The 16,758-nt window shown below is 45.2% G+C and overlaps 1 protein-coding gene across 3 annotated transcripts in view; it reads left to right on the top strand.

The window, feature by feature from the left end:
- The first annotated feature begins 2,037 nt into the window (after positions 1-2,037).
- letm2 (leucine zipper-EF-hand containing transmembrane protein 2) overlaps positions 2,038-16,758 on the top strand; it is a 43,110-nt gene continuing 28,389 nt past the window's right edge. The window contains exons 1-2 of one of the 3 annotated variants that reach the window (XM_070865972.1): positions 2,038-2,256; positions 12,336-12,407. In XM_070865972.1, the coding sequence (XP_070722073.1) occupies positions 12,361-12,407 (47 nt within the window). In that variant the 5' untranslated portion in view covers positions 2,038-2,256; positions 12,336-12,360. The remainder of the gene's footprint in view (positions 2,257-12,335; positions 12,408-16,758) is intronic. The other 2 variants (XM_070865973.1, XM_070865971.1) reach the window with 2 other exon arrangements.

Here is a 16,758-nt window from a genome sequence, read left to right as displayed (position 1 = left end):
TGAGGATATAACGAGCATGGTGGATAGAGGTGTACCGATGGATGTGGTGTATTTAGATTTCCAAAAGGCATTTGATAAGGTGCCACACAAAAGGTTACTGCAGAAGATAAAGGTACGCGGAGTCAGAGGAAATGTATTAGCATGGATAGAGAATTGGCTGGCTAACAGAAAGCAGAGAGTCGGGATAAATGGGTCCTTTTCGGGTTGGAAATCGGTGGTTAGTGGTGTGCCACAGGGATCGGTGCTGGGACCACAACTGTTTACAATATACATAGATGACCTGGAAGAGGGGACAGAGTGTAGTGTAACAAAATTTGCAGATGACACAAAGATTAGTGGGAAAGCGGGTTGTGTAGAGGACACAGAGAGGCTGCAAAGAGATTTAGATAGGTTAAGCGAATGGGCTAAGGTTTGGCAGATGGAATACAATGTTGGAAAATGTGAGGTCATCCACCTTGGAAAAAAAATCAGGAAAAGGGAATATTATTTGAATGGGGAGAAATTACAACATGCTGTGGTGCAAAGGGACCTGGGGGTCCTTGTGCATGAATCCCAAAAAGTTAATTTACAGGTGCAGCAGGTAATCAGGAAGGTGAATGGAATGTTGGCCTTCATTGCAAGAGGGATGGAGTACAAAAGCAGTGAGGTCCTGCTGCAACTGTACAGGGTATTGTTGAGGCCGCACCTGGAGTACTGGAGCAGTTTTGGTCACCTTACTTAATGAAGGATATACTAGCTTTGGAGGGGGTACAGAGACGATTCACTCGGCTGAGATGAGGGGGTTACCTTATGATGATAGATTGAGTAGACTGGGTCTTTACTTGTTGGAGTTCAGAAGGATGAGGGGTGATCTTATAGAAACATTTAAAATAATGAAAGGGATAGACAAGATAGAGGCAGAGAGGTTGTTTCCACTGGTCGGGGAGACTAGAACTAGGGGGCACAGCCTCAAAATACGGGGGAGACAATTTAAAACCGAGTTGAGAAGGAATTTCTTCACCCAGAGGGTTGTGAATCTGTGGAATTCTCTGTCCAAGGAAGCAGTTGAGGCTAGCTCATTGAATGTATTCAAATCACAGATAGATAGATTTTTGACCAATAAGGGAATTAAGGGTTACGGGGAGCGGGTGGGTAAGTGGAGCTGAGTCCACTGCCAGATCAGCCATGATCTTTTTGAATGTCGGAGCAGGCTCGAGAGGCTAGATGGCCTACTCCTGTTCCTAATTCTTATGTTCTTAGGTTCTTATGAGACGCATGCCAGGGCTCAACAACCAGAGCCCCAACTGCGGCACTCCACGAGAGAGCGTTGATCACCTGAAAGACTCAATCTTTGACCCAAAGACGTTGGGGGGAGGTGATGTCATGTTTGTAACCTTCACATAATTGTAACTTTTATGTAACAACACTGTACACTGTATACACCTGAGAAATGCACACCTTGACCACAGGGGGTGAACTTGTGGGAGACATTCCTCACCTGGTATTTCAGGTATATAAAGGGAGATCCCACGCAAGGTCATCACTTCTTGGTCCTGTGAATAAAGGTTCAGGTCACAGAGTGACCTTGTCTGCAGTATGTGCCTCGTGTTGATTTGCTGTAGTGTGTAAGGACACGACATACCTCACAACTCTTTTAAATACCCACGATTTACCTATTGAATTCAGGCCCAGAATCCGCAAATTATCAAAAAAAAACGTTTAATGGAACCTTAATAAATCAAATTAAAAATTATGTCCCCTGTTGTGATGATGCACCCCAGTCCCTCAGGTTGTTGCTGTTTGTGGACGTCCCCTTACCTCCCATGGCCCCTCAAAGGCGGGCCAGTGGCTGAGGCCCCGCCCACCCCTCCACCTCGATTGGCTGCTTTAGAGTTCGAGCGTGACAACGGCTGGAAGCCCGCCCACGAACTGATTGGGTGGGAGGAGTGTCAATCCTGACCGCTGCTTCCTGATTGGTGAGGCGAACGGTCGATCATGAAAGAAGGCGGGACGAAGCACGTCAGCAGGGCTGGGCAGGCGCCGGGGCTGAAGGGGCGCGCGGCAGATTGACAGTTTATTTTCTCGTGCCCAGCCCCGCCCTCTCTCGCTGCCGCACCTGGGGAAGGTCGTTGTGGCGCGAGGGCGGCGGTTGCGGCCGGCGCGCGGTGGGAGGCGTTTTGAATGGAAGGTGTTTGAAAGGAGCCATGCTGGGCTTCGAGCGCCTCCGGCCGCCGGGCTGCCGGGGGGGACAGTGACGTCGGCGTTGACTTTTCGCCGGTGAGTGTCAACACAACCGTGAGGGGGGCGAGAAGGTGCTCGCCCCCGCCATTTTGGGGGTGGTGATTGGGTCCACCATTTTGAGGAGGGGGGCTGCAGGTTGTCCATAGTATTGTCATCACCACTCACCCCATCCCCCCCCCCTCTCCCAAACCCTGAATTGAATTAGATTTTTTTCAGTCATCAACCTGTGGGTAGGTGCAAGATCCTGCAAATCCATTGGTAGAATGGACACATCAACATCTTATGTTCTCGCTCAGGCCAACATCCCCAGCATCGAAGCGCTGACCCTGCTCGATCAGCTCCGTCGGGCGGGCCGCATCATCCGCAGGCCCGACATGAGACTCCCAAACCAAGTGCTCTACTCAGGCCTCCTGCACGGCAAGCGAGCTCCATGTGGGCACAGGAAACCATCAAAGGATCCTTGATAAAGTCCAACGTCCCTGCTGGCATCCGGGAATCTCTGGCCCAAGACCGGCCAAAGTGAATGAAGAGCATCCGGGAGGGCGCTGAGCACCTCGAGTCTCGTCGCCAAGAAGCCAAGCGTAGACAGCGGAAGGAGCGTGTGGCAACCCAGGCCCCGACCCACCTATTCCTTCAATTATTAAAGATGTAATAGCAGCGCATTTGGAAAGCATTGACAGGATTGGTCCAAGTCGGCATGGATTTATGAAAGGGAAATCATGCTTGACAAATCTTTTTTGAGGATGTAACTAGTAGAGTGGATCGGGGAGAACCAGTGGATGTGGTGTATTTGGACTTTCAAAAGGCTTTTGACAAGGTCCCACACAAGAGATTAATATGCAAAATTAAAGCACATAGTATTGGGGGTAATGTATTGACATGGTGAGAGATGACACTAAGCTGGGTGGCAGTGTGAGCTGTGCGGAGGATGCGAAGAGGCTTCAGGGTGACTTGGACAGGTTAGGTGAGTGGGCAAATGCATGGCAGATGCAGTATAATGTGGATAAATGTGAGGTTATCCACTGTGGTGGCAAAAACAAGAAGGCAGAATATTATATGAATGGTGACAGATTAGGAAAAGGCAAGGTGCAATGAGACCTGGGTGTCATGGTACATCAGTCATTGAAAGTTGGCATGTAGGTACAGCAGGCGGTGAAGAAGGCAAATGGCATGTTGGCTTTCATAGCGAGAGGATTTGAGTGTAGGAGCAGCGAGGTCTTACTGCAGTTGTACAGGACCTTGGTGAGGCCACACCTTGAATATTGTGTACAGTTTTGGTCTCCTTACCTAAGGAAGGATATATTTGCCATTGAGGGAGTGCAATGAAGAGTCACTAGACTGATTCCTGGGATTGGGGGGTGGGGGGGAGATTTCCTATGAGGAGAGATTGAGTAGACTAGGCCTATATTCTCTGGAGTTTAGAAGTATAAGGGGTGATCTCAGTGATACAAAATTCTTACAGGTATGATAGCTAGATGCAGGGAGGATGTTTCCCCTGGATAAGGAGTCTAGAACCAGGGGTCACAGTCTCAGAATAAGGGGTTGGCCATTTACGACTGAGATGAGTAGAAACTTCACTTGGAAGATGGTGAATTTCTGGAATTCTCTACCCGAGGGCCGTTGAGGCTCAGTCTTTGAGTATATTCAAGACAGAGATCGATAGATTTTTGGATATTAAGGCAATCAAGGCAATGGGGACAGTGCAGGAAAGTGGAGTTCAGGTAGAAGATCAGCTATGAGCTCATTGAATGGCGGAGCAGTCTCGAGGAGCCGAATGGCTTACTCCTACTTCGAATTCTTATGTTCTTATACATTCCCCTTTTGCTCATAAGGAGGGTCTTAAAGGAGGAGGAGATGGGAAGGGAATTCTGGAATTAGAGGTAAGGCAGATGATGGCTGATCTGCCAAAGGTTGGATGAAGGGAGCGTGTATGTACAAGGCCTATGCTGGAAAAACAGAGACTTCGGGGGTGGGGGGTTGGAAAGTGAGTTTTAGAGTTTGTCGGAGGTTAGAAATAGGGAGGGGCAAGGCCACAAATGGATTTAAACATAGAAAATAGGTGCACTAGTGGGCCATTCGGCGCTTCAAGCCATTCAAGAAGATCATGGCTGATCATTCACCTCAGTACCCTTTTCCTGCTTTCTTTCCGTACCCCTTGATCCCTTTAGCTGCAAGGGCCATATCTAACTCCCTCTTGAATATATCCAATGAACTGGCATCAACAACTCTCTGCGGCAGGGAATTCCACAGGTTAACAACTCTGAGTGAAGACGTTTCTCCTCATCTCAGTCCTAAATGGCCAACCCCTTATCCTAAGAGTGTCCCCTGGTTCTGGACTTCCCCAACATCGGGAACATTCTACCCGCGTCTAACCTGTCCCGTCCCGTCAGAATCTTGTATGTTTCTATGAGATCCCCTCTCATCCTTCTAAACTCCAATGTATAAAGGCCCAGTTGATCCAGTCTCTCCTCATATGTCAGTCCTGCCATCCCTGGTGAACCTTCGCTGCACTCCCTCAATAGCAAGAACGTCCTTCCTCAGATTAGGAGACCAAAACTGAACACAATATTCCAGGTGAGGCCTCACCAAGGCCCTGTACAACTGCAGTAAGACCTCCCTGCTCTTATACTCAAATCCCCTAGCTATGAAGGCCAACATACCATTTGCCACCTTCAGTGCCTGCTGCACCTGTATCCCAACTTTCAATGACTGATGAACCATGACACCCAGGTCTCGTTGCACCTCCTCTTTTCCTAATCTGCCGCCATTCAGATAATCTGTCTGTGTTTTTGCCCCCAAGTGGATAACTTCACATTTATCCACATTATACTGCATCTGCCATGCATTTGCCCAGTCACCCTGCAACCTCTTAGCGTCCCCCTCACAGTTCTCACCGCCACCCAGTTTAGTGTCATCTGCACACTTGGAGATAGCACACTCAATTACTTCATCCATATCATTGATGTGTATTGTAAAGAGCTGGGGTCCCAGCACTGAGCCCTGCGGCACTCCACTCGTCACTGCCTGCCATTCTGAAAAGGACCCGTTTATCCCGACACTCTGCTTCCTGTCTGCCAACCAGTTCTTTATCCATGTCAGTATATTACCCCCAATACCATGTGCTTTGATTTTGCACACCAATCTCTTTTGTGTGGGACCTTGTCAAAAGCCATTTGAAAGTCGAAATACACCACATCCACTGGTTCCCCCTTGTCCACTCTACGAGTTACATCCTCAAAAAATTGCAAAAGATTTGTCAAGCATGATTTCCCCTTCATAAATCCATGCTGACTTGGACCGATCCGGTCACTGCTTTCCAAATGCGCTGCTATTTTACCCTTAATAATTGATTCCAACATTTTCCCCACTACTGATGTCAGGCTAACCGGTCTATAATTACCCACTTTCTCTCCCTCCTTTTTTAAAAAGTGGTGTTACATTAGCTATCCTCCAGTCTATAGGAACTGATCCAGAGTCGATAGACTGTTGGAAAATGATCACCAATGCATCCACTATTTCTAGGACCACTTCCTTAAGTACTCTGGGATGCAGACTATCGGGTCCCGGGGATTTATCAGCCTTCAATCCCATCAATTTCCCTAACACAATTTCCCGCCTAATAAGGATATCCTTCAGTTCCTCCTTCTCACTAGACCCTCGGTCCCCTAGTACTTCCGTAAGGTTATTTGTGTCTTCCTTCGTGAAGACAGAACAAAAGTATTTGTTCAATTGGTCTGCCATTTCTTTGTTCCCCATTATAAATTCACCTGAATCCGACTGCAAGGGATCTATGTTTGTCTTCTCTAATCTTTTTCTCTTCACATATGTATAGAAGCTTTTGCAGTCAGTTTTTATGTTCCCGGCAAGCTTCTTCTCGTACTCTATTTTCCCTCTCTTAATTAAACCCTTTGTCCTCCTCTGCTGAATTCTAAATTTCTCCCAGTCCTCAGGTTTGCTGCTTTTTCTGGCCAATTTATATGCCTCTTCCTTGGATTTAACACTCTCCTTAATTTCCCTTGTTAGCCACGGTTGAGCCACCTTCCCTATTTTATTTTTACTCCAGACAGGGATGTACAATTGCTGAAGTTCATCCATGTGATCTTTAAATGTTTGCCATTACCTATCCACCGTCAACCCTTTCAGTCTCATTTGCCAGTCTATTTTAGCCAATTCACGCCTCAAACCATCGAAGTTACCTTTCCTTAAGTTCAGGACCCTAGTTTCTGAATTAACTGTGTCACTCTCCATCTTAATAAATAATTCTACCAAGGGGCCTCGCACAACAAGATTGCTAATTAGTCCTTTCTCATTACACATCACCCAGTCTAGGATGGCCAGCTCCCTAGTTGGTTCCTCGACATATTGGTCTCGAAAACCATCCCTAATACACTCCAGGAAATCCTCCTCCACAGCATTGCTACCATTTTGGTTAGCCCAATCAATATGTAGATTAAAGTCACCCATGATAACTGCTGTACCTTTATTGCATGCATCCCTAATTTCTTGTTTGATGCTGTCCCCAATCTTACTACTACTGTTTGGTGGTCTGTACACAACTCCCACGAGCGTTTTCTGCCCCTTGGTATTCCGCAGCTCCACCCATACCGATTCCACATCATCCAAGCTAATGTCCTTCCTTACTATTGCATCAATTTCCACCCCACCTCCTTTTCCTTTCTGTCTATTCTTCCTAAATGTTGAATACCCCTGGATGTTGAGTTCCCAGCCTTAGTCAACCTGGAGCCATGTCTCCGTGATGCCAGTTACATCATACCCGTTAACTGCTATCTGCGCAGTTAATTTGTCCAACTTATTCCGAATACTCCTCGCATTGAGGCACAAGCCTTCAGGCTTGTCTTTCTAACACAAGGATAAGAATTATAAGCTTGATGGGATGGTAAGTTTTTGGATGAGCTGAACTTTGCAGAAAGTGTAGAATGGTAGGCTTGCTAGGAGAGCATTGGAATAGTTGAATCTGGTGGTGACAAAAGCATGGATAAGAGCTTCAGCAGCAGATGGGCTGAGGCAGACAATGTGATGGAGGTGGAAGTCAGCGGTCTGTGTGTTGGAGCGGATAGTGGTTCAGAAGGTCGTCTTGGCATCAAATAGGACACCGAGGTTACGCACACTCTGTTCAACCTGAGACAGTGGCTGGTGAAGGAGATGGAATCATTGAGGGTTGGGAGGGGCAAGGGGATAGACGATGATTTCAGTCATCCCAGTGCTTAACTGGAGGAAACTGCGGCTCATCCAAGAGTGGATGTTGCGCAAGAAGTCTGGGGAAAAAATGAACAGTTCCTATCATCAAACCGTATCTTGAATGAATCTAGGTTTTTGCCGATACCAGTCTTTCTGAAAACCATACTAAATGTTGATAATTAACACCATGGTGTTTCTTTTCTGACTTAAATTGATCTATGATCAGTTTTAACCTTGTACCCCTTGTTCGAATCATACAGCACAGAAGAAAGCCATTCGTCCCATCGTGTCTGTCTGCTCTTTGAAGGAGTTATCCAATTAGTCCCATTCCCCATCTCTTTCTCCATAAACCCTGCAAATGTCTTGGCTTATGTTGAAACATTCTTACCTTATCAGTCAGCAGTACTTCATGTTGCCTTCAAAATATACTCAAGCCAGTAGCCTTACTGTTGTGCTGCAGTGCTCAATTAGTCACCACCAATTGTTGCATTAGCAAGTGCTTTACTCTTTCCAAACACAACCCAAGTTTGGGAAGACAATTTGTTTTTGTTTCATAATTCAAGTAATGTTTGTAAGACATACACATTGCTGAAATCCCATGGCCAACAATGATTAATACAATTTGATATAAATGTGATCAGTGAGCTTTAGAAGTGCTTTTGACTTTTCTGATTTGCTCATTTGCAATGTTATAAAACTGTCGTTAAGACTTCTGCAGTGAACTGATATCAGTTACAATACACAATCTAAATTGATTTAATTGTTTGTATGTATTTTGTTCTAACACCTTTGTTTAAAACTGTCTGCCAATATATTTTTAGAAGCAGTTATGAAAATCCAAATATAGGTCAGGAAATCTGTGAAATGAATCCTGCCGTTGAAGTTGGACACACATCTTGAATCTATGGTAACGGTGCTACGATAGAATTTAAATTTTTGCCCTTTGCTTTAGAGGATAAAACATGAGACTGCAATGTTTTCCGAGCAATATTGTCACCCATTTGGTTGGTGTGCATCATGTGACTGAATTACTGTAAGCTTGTAGTGTCCATTATCTTGATGCAGTTTTAGATCTGTGTTGTTCATTTGTTCCTTTTTTCTGTGTTACAATCATAGTTGTGCACAATCTTTCTCTTGTAGATGATTTGCTTTAGAATGCAAGATTGGAGTTCAGCAAAATTTATTAAGTTCCTTATGTGTGAATGTCATTATCCTGCTTAAGCAAAGTTTGAGTTATCTTCTGGGGAGAACAGAATTGAACCCAGCACAAATCTTACAAACAAAAGCAAAATACCGCGGATGCAAATCTTGCATTCCATTTTGAACTGTGTCAGAGTGGCCTAATACACTCCGAACTATAACCATCAAGAAGGTCTCACTTTAGTCTGTGCTGAGATAACTGGTCATAGTCTGAACAGCAGTTGGAATGCTCCCATTGCCTTTCACCCTGGGTGAGGCAGGGAAAAATCAGCCAGGACTCCTTCCAGGTGCTGATCACTAATGACCCCTGCTGGAAATGTGCAAAATCAATATTGAGTGAGGATACATTCAGATTTGATTGTTATACCTTTCACAGTCAACATTCACCGTCTAGGCTCACATGATGAATGACGACTCTGGCAAGGTACGCTGGAAGATCACTAGTACCTGCGCTGGGTTGCGGTGAAATATTCATAGACATCCCAAATGTTGCTTCAGGTTTTCCTGTTCTAATGGATAATGTCATGAATTGAGATGACCACAAAGGTATTACGACTCTTGAGTAACCCATTGAGATTGCATTCTGTTTCCTCTGAATCTCAAGGAGTACATTGATGATTTTTTCCCCCCTCCATATCGACATCTACCCCTGTGGATAAGTGTCTGACCTTCACTTGGTGCTTCCACAAAGCGATGAGACTAAGATGCATACAGCATAGACCAAGGACCTGGGATCTTCCTGGTCTGAATAGCTGAGACACAGTACAGTACATGATTTATTTACCCACTGAGCTATTGGGAAAGGTTTAGTTTTGCAGATGTTGTTTGGAAGCAGAATGGGGATCTCAGCCAGGGCTAACTATTGAACTCTGTCCCCACTGAGGAAAATCGTCTGCAAATCCTTCTGCTGATTACTATCCAGTAGTCCCTGATGAAAAGTGTGTGGACATTGAACTAAGCCTTGGTTTGATGGCCCATAGTTGAATCGTCTGCCGAAACACACTGCCTAGATTTACATAAGAATGGCCACTTGGGCAAGGATGGTAAACTGTACTTTAGCAAGATTCAGCTAGTACAGGATTGAGCAGGGCACCTCTATCCCTCTTTCTCTCTTCCCCCCCCCCCCCCCCCACCCCAATTAATACATTTACTGAACCAGGCTTTCTGAATCATGCATGAAACTATCAGAAGTCTGTGATGTTTCTATTAGTATATCACTTTAATTTTGCCATGTTTCCAGTGACCCATCAAAATCACATTTATGAGACAACTTTGGGCAGCTTTCCAGCCGAGTGCTTTAACATCAGGTTAAGAGGCCGTGTCTTGGGACATAAGCCTGTTTGCCGCTGTCCTATATATTCACTCAGTATCAGAGTCCAGTCTATGCAGAAGTGCTGAGCTCTCTTGTCTCATTGCCGAGAGCATGCAGAAATCAAACGCAGCCAGCGGAAGGAGCATGCGGCAAACCAATTCCACCCACCCTTTCCCTCAACGACTATCTGTCCCACCTGTGACGGTCTGTGGTTCTCGTATTGGACTGTTCAGCCATCTAAGAACTCATTCTTAGAGTGGACGCAAGTCTTCCTCGATTCCGACGGACTGCCTATGATGAGACCAGAGTGCAGTGGGTTCCCATGTTTACATAACTGAAAGAAGCCTTGGCTTGAAGGTAATTTGTAGATTCCCGTTTCTGTGGGTTTATGATAATGAGTTCCTTGAATATCTGCTGTCCACACAATGGAGTCAATGTAGGGAAAAGCACGTCTATATTTCTGTAGTATAACAACCCCTTTTATAATTATTTCTGGTTGCACTTCCTTATGCAGTTTGCGAGCCAAAAAAAGCACACTGATATATCCTTGAAGGATAGTCTTTGGGCAAAGCTTTGCATATTCAAGCGACTGACAGATCCTAATAGAATTGCATACATTTCTGCTTGGGTGGATTTCTTGCATACAAATTGTGTAGATGAGCTGATCCAGCAAGAGAAGCAAATGTATGTTCTATTTATTATACGGGTGTTTTTTAAAATTGCATCTGTATTCCATTTGAAAACCAGTTACAAAGAATTATCACTTGCACACTTGTTACCCGGCTTTTCTTTCTCCCAACATTTTCTGCCTAATTCCCGTCCTGAAACTATTGACACCTTCCTTTGGTGTGGTTTGATCGCTGTTCTCCTGCATGCCACTCAAATGGCCATCCTTCATCTGTGAACCCAGACCAAGGGTACTGTCACGCTGTTTGAGGGCAGGGAAGGAGCCATCAAAGCCGAGCCCAATTCTGTCCTTACCCAACTTCTGCATGTCTGCTTCCAGCAGGGGTTGCAGGCTGAGGATCAAGAATGGCAATGTTTCCCCTTCGGATCGTTGCTTCATCATCATCATCATCATCATAGGCAGTCCCTCGAATCGAGGAAGACTTGCTTCCACTCTTAACATGAGTTCTTAGGTGGCTGTACAGTCCAATATGAGAACCACAGTCTCTGTCACAGGTGGGACAGACAGTCGCTGAGGGAAGGGGTGGGTGGGACTGGTTTGCTGCACACTTTCCGCTACCTGCATTTGATTTCTGCACGCTCTCGGCAACGAGACCCGAGGAGCTCAGCGCCCTCCCGGATGCACTTCCTCCACTTGGGGCGGTCTTTGGCCAGGAACTCCCAGATGTCAGTGGGGATGTTGCACTTTATCAGGGAGGCTTTGAGGGTGTCCTTGTAACGTTTCCGCTGCCCACCTGGGGCTCGTTTTCCGTGAAAGAGTTCCGAGTAGAGCGCTCGCTTTGGGTGGAAGCTATTTCATTGCATCAATGAAAGTAATGACAGCATTGTTATTGTGGACCAGGGATTGAACCAAGAGCATTTGCACTATGGCTCAACTATGTCTTAAAAGAGCTGAGTCATTCGGCAACACCCTCTGCTTAAAAAATGTTTTTCTAAAAATAGTGAACTGATTTGGAAGAGTTACAGAGCCCAATAATAGATGGGGCTGAATTAACATCCGGGGATGCAGGTATGCCGCAGCTATGTGCATTTAGAATCGGCCCTCTTCCTGAACACTATCAATTATGACTCTTCAAATGCTTGCCATAATTGTACATGTTTCATACTAACTTCCTGGTTTGCTATTTTGATTAAGACTTTACAGCTGGTGTGCAACTTTCTACGTTTAGAGGGCATAAAAATATCCAAGTTACTATTTTTTATTCATGTAAATTTTCTCCCCTCCTGAGATACAGTTTACAGAATGTGGCATCTCTTCTGTCTTTACCCGTTTGTCTCCATGTATGCAGTTTGCACTGGATCACTGGATTGCGATAGAGTCGAATCCATAACTGATGTTTCTCTAACTTTTGGATAAGGAGGCCAATTCTAGTGCCCCTGTCATTGCCCTGAGATTGGCTACTTCAGGATGGAGTTTGGACTTTCCCAGTCTCTGTGGCTGTTTAGTGCATTATGTAGTACATTCACATGTTTTAACATCAGATTGTTTGGAAAGTGCAGAGAAGTATCTTGTATATACATTATGTCCACAATCATTGATTATATTTAAAATGTTTAAAACTACCCCAAAGTTCAAACCCCGTGCAGCGGGAAAAAACACTAACCAGCATCCCACCCGTTGAGTCAAACATTACCTAAACTACAATTTGTGTATTTTCAGATTTTAAATTTAACACATTGCCACATTCATTAATTTGAATTAATTTTGTCATTTAAGGTCACATACTCTACTTGCAGAAGACATGGCTTATTTCAGCTACAGATTACTCGCCTCCGTTGCCAGATCAAGGTAAGATGGCGAGCCCTTGAAAAAAAATTCTATTAATATGGAAATGTTACCTTTGAAACCTTGTCTGATGAACTTATGTAAGTTGTGTTCGTCAGATGGCAGGCTTTTCCTTGCAAATTGGTTTGTAACCATCAGGACCATTGAGCTTTAACAGAAATATTTCCTATAAAGCATTCACTGGTTATCTTATTAAAATCTCTGATAACCCCTAAATCGCCTTCCTAAAATAAATACAGATGCAAACAGGACATATGATTATACCCTCCCATTCTCTATACATAATAGATGCATAAATAATTCATGTTCCCATTCCCATCCTCCATAGTGACAGAGATGTACACAATGATTGATGGAACCGTTCCATTCCCAGTGCTGATTAAGGTGCATACATTATGCACAGTACTACCTTTCTCATTGCTCCAGTTAGAATCATAGAAATTTACAGCACGGAAGGAGGCCATTTCGGTCCATCGTGACGGCGCCAGCCGACAAAGAGCTATCCAGCCTAATCCCACTTTCCAGCTCTTGGTCCATAGCCCTGTAGGTTACAGCACTTCACGTGCACATTCCAAGTACTTTTTAAATGCAGTAAGGGTTTCTGCCTCTATCACCCTATCGGACAGTGAGTTCCAGACCCCCACCACCCTCTGGGTGAAAAAGATTCTCCTCAAATCCCCTCTAAACCTCCTACCAATTACTTTAAATCTATGCCCCCCTGGTTGTTGACCCCTCTGTTAAGGGAAATAGGTCCTTCCTATCATTATCTCAGCCCCTCATAATTTTATACATCTCAATAAGGTCTCCCTTCAGCCTCCCCTGTTCCAAAGAAAACAAACCCAGCCTATCCAATCTTTCCTCATGACTACAATTCTCCAGTCCAGGCAACATCCTTGTAAATCTCCTCTGTACTCTGTCTCGTGCAATCGCATTTTTCCTGTAATATGGTGACCAGAACTGCATGTAGCTGTGGCCTAACTGTGTTTTGTACAGTTCAAGCATAACCTCCCTACTCTTGTATTCTATGCCTTGATTAACAAAAGCAAATATTCCGTACTCCGCCTTGATCGCCTTATCTACCTGACCTGCTATCTTCAAGGATTTGTGAACATGTACTCCAAGGTCCCTTTGTTCTACCATTTAATGTGTAGTCCTGTGACTTGTCAGCCCTCCCCAAATGCATTACCTCACACTTATCCGGATTGAATTCCTACTGTTCTGCCCAACTGACCGGGGGGGGAAGGGGAAGGGGAAAGGGAAGGGAAGGGAAGGGAAGGGGGGGGGGAGGAGGAGGACGAGGAGGAGGAGGAGGAGGACGACGAGGTCGAGGTCGACTTATTCACGCAGCCCCAGTGAGGCCATTCAGCCAGGGCTAGGGGCTGCGTGCCTCGGGCCCCTCCCACACAGTTCGGCACCTGGAGCTACTGCACTTGCTTCCCGCTGTAGCGCGCATGTGCAGAGGTCCCGGCACTGTTTTCAGCGCAGGGACCTGGCTCCGCCCCCCCACAGCTGGTGCCGGCTGCGCCGCGGGCCAGAGGACCTGCAAGTAGGTGGAGAATACCGAGGATTTTTTTAGGCGCACTTTGTGGCGCGAGAAACGGGCGTCCAGGTCGGGACTGCGCCGTTCTAGGCGCGTGTGGAAACTTGGGCCCAGGGTGTCATAACTTCAAGTTTAAAGATCTCAAAAGAAGCTTGAGAGGAAATATTTCTTCTAAAGTTTGCTTTGGTTCCAAAATAATTAAAGTGGCCGATATTTGTATTGCCCGGGTATTGTCACCCAGTGTTAGGAACTCTGGGACAAATTTCATAAAACAAATGATTTTCCATTGCAGTATTTGTTAGTAGATTTAGAGGATTTGTGGAAGATCTGCCTCTACTCATCAATGTTTAGGCTTATTCCGATACCGTTAATATTCAAAATATACAACCTATTTCTGGAATAGGTTTTATACAGAGCAAATTCCTGTGCTATCTGAGGGCTAAGATCATGGTTTTATTGAGACATTTAAACAGTGAAAGCAAAGATTTTCACTTGTCAGGCAGCTACAGATAATATTTTCATGTCATCCGAGATTTTTCTTTAGTTGCAGTGAGTTACATATCCAAGTTTACTCTGAAATATGTCCCAGCTTTTGATCCATAACAGCTCATGAGGCAGACTAATGAAATGCAGATGTAAACTGTAACTCTGTGTAGCTGAATGCCTGGTCTGAGGTACAAAAATGCTATGAGAGAGATGACAATTGGATTGTTACAGTAGCAATCAGGTAGGACAGGCTAGTCGGTACCATTCAGTTCAAAAGCCTGTATTCGTTAGATCTTTTTTAAAGTGTTGCATATTAATATGTGGGTGACACTGGCAAGGTTGCATTTATTGCCCATCCTATTTGCCCTGAGAAGATCATGATGGGCCTTCTCTGAACCGCTGCAGTCTGTGTGTTGATGGTGCTCCAATAATGGTGTTGGGTAGGGAAGAGATGGTGATTATATGCCCAAGCCAGGATGTGGTGTACAACTTTGAGGTGATTGTGTACTCGACTTTGCTGTTCTTGTCCTTAGTGGTGGAGGGTCGCACCGAAGGGAGGTTTTGTTGAAGCAACTCACCAAGGTTACGACAGTACATTCTGCAGATCGTATGTACTGCAGTCACATTGCACCAGTGATGGAGGGATTGAATATTGAGGCCAGTGCTCTGACCTGGATGGTGTTGAGCTTCTCGAGTGTTGTGGCTGAATCCATTCAAGTCAGTGGTGAGTATTCCATCACACCACAGATGGTGAAGAGGATTTGAAGAGTCCGGAAGTGAGCCACTTGTCCCAGAATTGTCAGTCTCTGCCCGTAGCCATATTATTGATATGGTTGATCTAGTTTGACCTTGATCAATGGTGATCCCTAAGATGTTGATTTTAGGGCACTTGGCGATAATGGTGCCGTTCAACGCCAAAGGGAGATGGCTAGGATTTCTCTTGTTCGAAGGAATCATTGCCTGGTTCTTACACGGCATGGATATTACTTTCTGCTCGTCAGCCCAAGCTTGGATGTTGTCTGGGTCCTGTTGTAGGTTGGCGTGGGCTGCTTCATTATTGGTAGAATTGCGAATGTAGCTGAACACTCTGGAATTGTCAGCCAACTACTCCGCTCCTGGCCTTATGATGCTGGGAACGTCACAGATGAAGCAGCTGAAGATGGTTGGGCTGAGGACACTTCCCTGAGCAATTACTGCAGTATTGTATTGGCAGCCGTATCTGTGTGGGGAAAATACTGTTTTGAATCCTGTAAATGGTTGACCACCTAATTAAGTTGCCTGCCGGCTCCCCAAAGTCTTTCCACCATCTACAAGGCACAAGTCAGGAGTGTGAGCAAATACTCTCCACTTGCCTGGATGAGTCTAGCTCCAACAACACTCAAGAAGCTCGACATCATCCAGGACAAAGTAGCCCCCTTGATTGGCACCCCATCCACCACCTTAAATATTCACTGCCTCCACTACCGGCGCACCGTGGCTGCAGTGTACACCATCTAAGATGCATTGCAACAACTCGCCAAGGTTTCTTCGACAGCACCTCCCAAACCCAAGACCTCTACCACCTGGAAGGACATGGGCAGCAGACACATGGGAATGCCACCATCTCCATGTTGCCTTCCAAGTCGCACACCATCCTGACTTGGAAATATATCGCCGTTCCTTCATTGTTGTTGGGTCAAAATCCTGGAACTCCCTCCCGAGTGCACTATGGGAGTGCCTTCACCACAAGGACTGCAACGGTTCAAGAAGGCGGCTCATCACCACCTTCTCGAGGGCAATTAGGGATGGCCAATAAATGCTGGCCTTGCCAGCAATGCCCAGATCCTGAGTGATTTAAAAAAAAATTAAAGATACAGGTTTTAATGTTCTTTGTTCCAATTTATCTTCAAATAACTAAATGGTTTAAATCTGGGACTGAACTTTTCCCAGTTGGAAGTCAGGCTGAAGCTGCCAAGGATAGGGATGAATCTGGGACCCCATGGTTGTAAACTGCTATATCAGACGAATCAGGAAATACATTTCAAACTAATTGTATATTGAGGGTTAGGGGAAGTGTTTTTGTTGTTTTCAATATTTCTAGGAGAATTGTAAAGTCTGCAATTAATCTAAATCTGTACTTTGTTTAATACTGTTCATTTATCTATTTAATGTTTAATGAATCTGGCTAGCAGGTGATAGCCTCAGGAACAGCCTGATATTGCGTTAATTCTTCAACCGTAACAAAGTTGAGGAAATCAAGTGGTAGCACATGATGTATGCAGTGATGTGAAACACAATAAAGTTCTCTGTTAGAAGCCTTGTTACATTTAACTAGCTATTGGGCAAATA

The sequence above is a fragment of the Pristiophorus japonicus genome, chromosome 22, assembly GCF_044704955.1.
Source record: "Pristiophorus japonicus isolate sPriJap1 chromosome 22, sPriJap1.hap1, whole genome shotgun sequence".
Lineage (NCBI taxonomy): Eukaryota > Metazoa > Chordata > Chondrichthyes > Pristiophoridae > Pristiophorus > Pristiophorus japonicus.
This window is presented reverse-complemented; position numbering and strand designations above follow the sequence as displayed.